General features: G+C 39.0%; 1 protein-coding gene across 1 annotated transcript; it reads right to left on the bottom strand.

Moving 5' to 3' along the window:
* Positions 1-4622: 4622 nt before the first annotated feature.
* LOC139732140 (cytochrome P450 2U1-like) lies at positions 4623-8704 on the bottom strand. Its single transcript, XM_071643013.1, has 3 exons — positions 8332-8704; positions 5649-6295; positions 4623-4970 (listed from the first exon to the last, which is right to left on the bottom strand). The coding sequence occupies exons 1-3, from the start codon at positions 8702-8704 to the stop codon at positions 4623-4625; spliced, it is 1368 nt and encodes a 455-aa protein (XP_071499114.1).
* Positions 8705-9169: the final 465 nt, after the last annotated feature.

The raw sequence follows: 9169 nt of genomic DNA, 5'->3' as shown, positions 1-9169 counted from the left end.
AACTGAGTGTGAAATCACACAATAATTTATTGTTAAATAAAAATCACCGACTTAATTAAATGAGAAAACACGTTATGGCATTATACATGTCCTTACGTAAGGCATTCGACATTATTGATCACGTAAAACTTCTTTGAAAATTAAAGGATTATGGTTTTCGTGGAATAGATTTATCTTGGTTCAAAGGTTATTATCTATTAGGCAAAAATTTGTTTTCAGTGCCGGTTGCAATTCATCTTTGTCTATATTATCTAATGGACTTAAAGGAGACCTCCGGATGATTTTCAGATTTTTACATTTGAACAAATATGAATTAGTTATACCGAGGACAGAGTTTCAGAATTTGTGATAATTGGGATGAAGAATTAAAATATTTTCAAAATTTAGAACAAATTGCAATGAACAAGGATGATGACATGGCACAGTCACAATAAGAATGCATGAGTTGGGGCTCAAGGAAGCAGAACAAAAGAAGAAGGCATGCATATATTATACACAGGTGAACTCGCAAGCAAGCAGTATTGTAATGGAATTACGCTGCTACATTTCTGAAATATGTGAACCTCCTGTGTCATCATCCTTGTTCAGTATAATTTGTTTAAGGTTTTTCAGAGTATTGATTGTCTGCTCAAGAACCACAATAAATTCCACAAATCTGTACATGGAGTTGTCGATTTATGTACTATATGATGTGAAAGTATGAAAATCGTCTGGAATGTCCCTTTAATGGAGTTCTCATTGCTTCATAATTGGTCCCTTATTAATCTACCAATATATAGAGATCAATATGCAATCATCATCAAAATTGAAAATTCTGTATGTAAGCTGATAATGTACTACCAAGCTTACGTCCTATTAAACTCTGAGTGCCCGGATTAATATTTTAAATGCAGGACTGATCAAATAATGAATTTGGTTCAAATGTAAGAAATTGTGTTTGGTTGTAGCAAAACGATTTTTTTTTCATTTCTAACAACAAACGTCTGTTACAAACGAGCCGTCTTAGGCACAATAAATAAAGATTGATGGTTTATGATTGCGCAAAAAACAAATAGTACACGATTGCTAGGCACTATCAGTCATAAACTTATTTTAACGTGGAATTTTCTCATAGCTTACTAAGTGATTGGTATATCATAGAATAAAGTTTTCATTCCTGAAAAAAAGAAAACCGCTTCTCATGCAAACGTACGAGGCCTACTCTTAATGGTATTCATTAATTGAATAATCAGAAACTCTTAATAGCTCATACATCGCTAGACACCATCATTATCATCATGTACGGAACTATTTTCCTTGATTAATACATACAGCAATTTTTATTTCTAAAAAATGGAAGATAAACTTTTATAAGAGAGCTCTACTGATGAGTTATAAACGTTATAAAAACATGAGCAATCAGTCAACAACCCACGCTACGATACTCTTTACTGTTCACAATACTTAAGCAAAAAAAAAAAAATATATATATATATATATATAATGTAGTCTTTAGATCTTATTCACTGATCTGTCTAATGCTGTGTCAGCCTATACAGGCAATCATTCACCCCTCCCCATCCCCTTGCACTGCATGACAATGTCATGAATAGATAGACAATTCTCATTCGGTTTGAAATGACATCATTACTCGTGGGCTGTATGACTCTTGGGTGTCGGTCTCGTGACATGCACCCGTTGCTCCTGCGGCTGCCTGTAGTAAGGACTTGTGTTTCTAAATCTATATGTGTTTCCTTAGTGGCCACATAAAGTACATCCATACAAAAAAAAAGAACTAATAGCATGATGTTCGTTCATGTGTGCATATTGATTTGAAATAAGTTAATAACCAGAAATATTATGTTGAAAGGTTCTATGATATTCCTGAAAATTTAAAGGAAACAAAGTTAAAGTGCAAAAACAAAGATGTACTAGAAAGCACTTACAAATCGCTACAGAATAGAGTGAATAAGAAGCAAAAGGAAGTGTCTCTGTAAGAATGCTTGACAGGAAGACAGTGAAAGATAATGCCCACGCTCGCTTCACTTCAGTCGAAGTGAAAATAATTGTTAGGATACAAATGACACATCATGTCTTTTGACTGACATACTATGCTTTGAAGCAATGTTCATTGACCGTTCTTTAGCAGTCACCAACTTTGCACAAGACTAGTGACTTTATTAAACTTCATGGTAATTTGCGATAATTACACTCTCTGGAAAGTGCTCCTTTGGGAAAGGACAGTTGGGCTATTATCACTCATAATAATAGAGCTTTTGCACTCGGTATCCCATTAATGCGACTGGGTTGTGAAAGACATGTAGGTGGATTCCAGAAAGGATTCGGTTAATGCATCGAGTTATGGAAGATATCTATATCGAAGGACAATAATACATTGATATACAGTATATATCATCTACTTTATGTCGGATTTCAGCTTTGCACCAAGAGCGTCAACGTGTCCTGATAACCAACTTGCACCGTCGGGGATGCAGGATGATGTCTTCAAAGACCCCATCGTCCAGTTCGTCAGGCTTGTTTCCTGGGGGGAACTCAATCCGGTATCGCTGCATGATCCTCGCGAAGATGAAATAGAGTTCGAGTCTCGCTATGTACTCCCCAGGGCACATTCGTGGGCCTAACTCATGCACATGCACACACACACACACACACAAACACATGAAAAAAAAAATCGGGAAAGAATTAATACATAAAGCAGATGCTAAATATCGAACATGATTAACTACTGACGAACATAAACACTATGAAAGTCATATACACTAACCAGCGACTTTCTTATGAAAAATAATGCACACACATTCAAAGTGTATCATCTTTAATTCATAAATCATTGCGGCCGTGCCATGTTATATACTAAGGGCCTGAGAATTAAAAAGAGAAAATCAACTGTGCTAGTATGTATTCTGTTGATTTGAAAAAAAAACCAAAAACAACCGGTGTATCTGTACAGTATGTCCCCCAAAAAATTACAACGGGGTCCTCCGCAATGAATAGTGAATCAATCTAAATACAAATTCAGGGTATGAAACTATAACTCATTGCCCACATCTTACAGAAATCCCCATACGATTTGCTTCAGTGGTCAAAGAGAAATGAGGAATTTTGTAGAGGATGTCGGGAATCTCTTCTGTCCAAATTCTGTCTATTATTCACACACAAGAGCATTGAATTGCTAAAATTAGAAGAATCAGACTCATGACATGCTTTGCAACAATCCACATTTCTCTGTGACCGCTAAACCAAATTGAATGGGGTTTTCTGCAAATAGAGCTAGGCTGTTATGTTTTAAGACCCTGAAGTAGCACTTAGACAGGTTGATCATATTGGGTGTTATCAATACTATTCGAAAATCTGATTGTAATTTTTGGGGCGACTTACTGCAGTATGTCACGAAAAAAATTACAATCAGATTTTCGCATTGATAACGCTCAATATGATTACATTTTTTAAATGCTACTTCAGATTCTTTAAATATAATATTTTAGCTCTATTTTGCAGAAATCCCCATTCGGTTTGGTTAAGCGGTCACAGAGAAATGTGGATTGTTGTAAAGCATGTCATGAATCGGATTCTTCCGAGTTTAGCACTTCGATGCTCTTGTGTGTGAATAATAGACAGAACTTGGACAGAAGAGATTCCCGACATCCTCTACAAAATTCCGTATTTCTCTTTGACCACTGAAGCAAATCGAGTGGGTTTTTCGTAAGATGTGGGCGATGAGTTATAGTTTCATACCCTGAATTTGTATTTAGATTGATTCACTATTTTTAAAGATATCATTGCGGCGGGCACCGTTGTATTTTTTTTTTGAGGGGGACATACTGTACATACACCTACAACTCTGAATTTTCACAGGAGAGTTTTTAGATCTGGCAGAAGAGGGTATGTCTAGATATATCCCTTCGCAGCAATACTTCAGAGAATTTTTAAAACCTGGGTAAAAGGGTGCGTGTATCTCAGGATACACCCTTTTGTCAAATAAAAAAAAAAACATTTGTATATTGCCAATATATTACACTGGCAGAAAGGGTGGTTTTTTTTTTTCAGAAATAGATGAAATGCGGTACCCGGAAATATAACTAGACAAAATGGTGCATATATGCATAAATATATCAATTCATAAATTATTTTGGTGACTTTTGATGCAAGAAAGTTATCAAATAATAATGATTTTAAGCGGACAGAATATATACAAGGCTGGCAACCTATATAGAATAATGATTTCTACAGTGAAGGGGAACTCCAAAATGTCTAGGTCGATTTTTTTCGGCTTTGCAGTCACTGTAGTAGAACAGAGGTATGCCCTTTTGTAAAAGCGCGGCAGAGTATTGTGCGGTTCTTTCCAGAAAGTTATATTTTCAGCTGAAGCCCGTCAGTGACATGCATATCTGATGATCTGTTCTTTGAGTAGATTCCAGGCCACTGTGGATTTTTCATCTGTATTGATTAATAAATCACTGCATTTCATGCTGTTCAGTCTCCAGTGTATGTTTCTTTTTTTTTTCTTATTACTTTGTTTGTCGTATTTTTCGAACCATAATCCACAAATAACGGATCACTCCACTTTACCTATGGAATTCAATCTATGATAAATCCCAAATGCTTAGAATAAACAATGCCAATTAAGCAATTCGCTTACCCACTCCGAATGGCAGGAAGGCAGGGTGTGCCTTTAAGACGCAGCCAGTGCCTTCGTCTAGAAACCGTTCCGGCCGACAACTCTCGGGCTCGTCCCAGAACGCCTCGCTGTGGTTCATGGCCATATAGTTCGCATAGAGCGTCGTACCCTTCGGAATGAGGTAATCCCCGAGCCGAGTTTCCCGTGACGTTAGATGCGGAATTCCGAGGGGGCCGAGTGGCCGAAGACGTATCACCTCTTGTAACGTTGCCACCACGTAGGGAGTCTTTGTGCGGTCGTGTTGGGTCAGTGTCTTTTTCGCTCCGATCTTCAAGTCCAGTTCGTCGTGCACCTAGCGAATATCATGTTGCACATAATATGACATGATATGATATAGTATAATATAATACAATAAAACACAATATAATATAATACAATATAATACAATATAATGAATGTAATTTAATAAGATATAATAAAGTACAATATAATATATATACATGTGTATATATAGGTATATTATAATATAATTATATTTGACGACTAAGCTTCATTCATTTTTTTTTCTTCTAGCATGTCGAAAGAGCATCAGACTAAACTTCTCTCTTAAAGCAGTTGGGACAGTAACAAGTCGGGGGAATTTGTACTTTTTAAGAAAATACATTTCAGCAAAACTCTCCAAGCATTTCGTCTCACTGTTATCCTGCAGTGATGTCACAAATTGCTGTAGTCTTCTTACCCAGGAATGGCATCATAAAAACTTAACAGATTCAAAATATTTAAGAGGACATTGTCCGATTTTCTCCAAACGACACAGATGTGTTGCATTGAATATTGCTCCCTTCACTAAATCGACATACTGAATTAGGATTTCATTCTCTTTTTCTATTTTTTCAAATTTTCGAATTTTCTTCCTTTTTTCAAATTTGATTCTCTGAGAAACGTGGTGTGAGTGTGACATATGTCGAGAAAATAGAAAATTTAGAAATGTTAATTTAAAAAAAGGAAATCACAAAGATCTTTAATGTACCTTTCTCTGTACATCAGGGTAAAATGCCATGATGACGAGAGACCATACGATCGTACATGCAGTGGTGTCGGAGCCCGCGAGAATAAGATCCAGCAGCATTCTCCACATACCCTTTTCCTCGACAATGCTGGCGTCTGCAACATCGCCCTCGCTTGTCGACTGAAGTTCGTTTAAGATGTTTCTGGTCAGACTACTGACCTCTTCGCCACTGGCGCCGTGCTCCTTCGCTCGCTCAACAAAGTTTAGCATCTGTTTACGCAGGAAGGCGCCACTTTCTCGAAGCGGGCGCCAAGGTTCCGTGTAGTACATGAACGGAAAGATATTCATCAGAAATCTATTTCCTGGGCATCCCACTATCACCTTGGCAGCCTTCAGTATCTGGCAGAACATCTCATCGTTGTAGTCGAAGCGCGATCCGTGTAACAGAGAACCCATGACGTTCGAGGCGGCCATCGTGACGTGGTCACTGGGGTCAAAGCCTTCCATCCTGTCAGCGTGGGCATCGAACACTTCCAAAAGATGATCGACTTCTTCCAGCATAATGGACTCCAGTTTACTCCCTGATGGGCCGATATCACGAAGAGCGGGACCGATTATCTTCCTAATGAGCTTCCACGTCGGTCCTTCATTAGAAACTATCCGCCATTCTGTTCGCGTATAATGGTTATACAGGTAAAAAAAAAAAGATTCGAGTTGAAAACTCTCCTGCATTGGTATTTCATTTGAAATTGATGTTAAACGTTTGATCTCGAGCACTATTTTCCTCCGGAAATCTCAGCTACCAACGCTATACAGCTTTTATAGCTTCCGAAAGTCTATGACCCAATTATCGACTGTGACGTGATCAAGACGAATCAGACAGGTCATTTCGCTAGTGAAGGCTTTTTAGCACTGACAGCTGAAAGTTTAGAGGTAATATTAGGCGTTTTCACATCAGCCCGATGTTTCGAAATAGCGCGCTATTTTCTGACTTGGGGAATTAACCTGATCACGCTATTTGATAATAGACGTTTTCACATCAGCCCGATGTTTCGAAATAGCGCGCTATTTTCTGACTTGGGAAATTGGAAAATATCTCGAGCTTGGATTTTTATCGGGCTGATGTGAAAACGCCTAATGTAAACACAAACTAGCGCGCTAATTGTATCGCTCTGATCATCGAGAACATTTCTCGAATCCAACTCGGGAAATTTCTGAAATAGCGGGATAATTGGCGAACTAGCGCGCTATTTGATAATGTGAAATCGACTCAAGAAATTAGCGCGATGCATCCCATTATGTCTAGCGTTGTGTTCACTAACATTTATATTCACAAACAGATGTTTCATTATTACATCAAGATGTGAACGTACTGTATTCATGAACCGAAGATTAATTAACATCTGAAGGGACTAATATTTTTTTTTTTTAATTTTGCAAGACGTTTTGTGTGTCGGTGGATATCGTCAACCATAATTAGGCTACTATATCGAAATTGTACAGGGTTCCGCGAAACAAGAAGAAAATACGTATTGTTTCCATTCACGCACACGCACACACACACACACACACGCACTCAAAAATATTACTGAATCATAATCATGTGAATATTTTGTACGACACCTCAGCAGAAATGCTGGCCTTATTCACATTTCGTTAATAACAACGCTAAACAATTGAGAACAGGGTGGAAATGCAATCAACTTTATGCAGGATAAAACTTGATAATCACCATCATGATCGAGTGTTATATCCCAGAATTGACACTTTATGCATGTTAAGCACTTCGTTCAAGCGAAGTGGACGCAGACTGGACAAGCAGTCAGGACGTACCAAGGAATATGGCGTTCATTAGCTTCAGGAAAAGACTGAGTATATCATTATTGATCAACTATGCGATTCATGAAGTATACTTTGTATTCATTAGTGATACTGTTTAACCTTCTCTATCCTCCCTGGGTGATTTGTTTTAACCCTTCTGCATTGCAAGATAAGTTCATAAGGATGGTCGCTGAACGTAGATGAGGAGTTCTCTAAACACATCTAATTGTTGTATTTACCCGTTACAGTTTCGGCGACAGGCTGTCATCTTTCTCAGCTGATGGCTAACCGGCAACTGAAGTTCTGGCACCGATTAGCAATCCCCCATTAACCCCCATTAACTGGAAGGGTACGCCGTTAGAAGCGAGGGAGAGCCAGGGGCCCAGGGCCTCAACATACTCATTAGTCAGGCCATCTGGATAAAGAGAACCCCTTACCCCTTACCAACTGTCTAACATTAATGATGACACTATAACCCGGCTGTCACACCTGGAAGATTGCCTAACGGCGCCAAAACATCAGTTGCCAACAGGGCCGGCGGAGCGTTTTCAAAAGATCTCTATCTATTTCTATTCAGTGCCACTTACGTACTTTCGGGTTAAACAAAGTGATGACACCTTATGTATTCATGGAACACAAAAAGTATGGGGGCCCGAGCCCCCACGGCCCCCACGGTTCCGCCGGCCATGGCCGATTAGCTATCGTTTGAGAAAGATGACAGCCCGTCGTCGAAACTGTCACAGGTAAATACGTCAAATGGATGAGTTCCTTATCTATATTCCGCTATATTGTTCAGCCCTTCTGCAGTTTTTTTTTTTTGTGTGTGTGTGTGTGTAACACAAAATTGACAACTACAACTTTATCCGAACTGACGTCAACTTACCGTCTTGTTCTCCAAAAGCGAGCAAGCCCCACTGGTGTTGTAATCTCCCGCTGGTTGCGGCCCCTTGTCGCAAGAACGCTTCCCGCACGACATCGGGGTCACTGATGACTACAACTAGTCTCGTGCCGATTTTCAAGCTGAACACTCTACCGAATCTTTCTGAGAGCTTCTGAAAAGTTAGGTCTGGTCTGGAACCGAGGCTGAATAGGTGACCGATGCCGGGCCATCCCCACGGACCCGGCGGAAGCTGACGTTGACGGCGCAGTAGTTGAATCACTGAGGACAGCGCGTATGCGACAGCCAAGCCCAAAGTAATGGCAACAACATTCGTTGAGATGCCCCCCGCCAGTTGAGCATGTAGGAAGCCTATCATCTTTGCCGTACACCCACAGAAGTATTACTGCAAGTGAACTGTAAGACAGACAAGAGAAGTAATTATTTTTTGTTTGCTTGTTTGTTTTTATGAGGTTTTGTATGTACAATTCCTTCTCGGATAGTATATGCAACAATCTTTTAAAATCTGATGTTTGCTCAGTGCGCCTACCAATGTTATCACAACATACGATATCAATTTCATGCAGGATGCCATAATGTATAAATTCTGCCCGTGTAAGAAATGGGCCTGGAAACTGACGAAAAGCTCATAAATATGAGCAATTAGACACTTAAGCCTACATTTTTTCGGTTTACATCTCCATAGGTGATTATCTTCTCAGCGCTATGTTTCGGCTGCGTTTTGTGCTTAAAGGACAAGTTCACCTTCATAAACATAAGGATTGAGAGAATGTAGCAATATTAGTAGAACACATCATTTAAAGTTTGAGGAAAATCAGACAAT

This window comes from Diadema antillarum, unplaced genomic scaffold, assembly GCF_040938485.1.
Source record: "Diadema antillarum isolate AM-2024a unplaced genomic scaffold, OU_Dant_1.0 seq00000400_RagTag, whole genome shotgun sequence".
Classification (NCBI taxonomy): domain Eukaryota; kingdom Metazoa; phylum Echinodermata; class Echinoidea; order Diadematoida; family Diadematidae; genus Diadema; species Diadema antillarum.
This window is presented reverse-complemented; position numbering and strand designations above follow the sequence as displayed.

What these genes read in the sequence shown, in the direction of transcription:
- LOC139732140 (XM_071643013.1), bottom strand. Translation starts at nt 8,704, where the DNA reads ATGATAGGCTTCCTACATGCTCAACTGGCGGGGGGCATCTCAACGAAT. An exon ending in CGCTTTTGGAGAACAAGACG is followed by an intron (nt 6,296 to 8,331) that starts GTAAGTTGACGT and finishes ATACGCGAACAG; the next exon opens with AATGGCGGATAGTTTCTAAT. An exon ending in ACCCTGATGTACAGAGAAAG is followed by an intron (nt 4,971 to 5,648) that starts GTACATTAAAGA and finishes GATATTCGCTAG; the next exon opens with GTGCACGACGAACTGGACTT.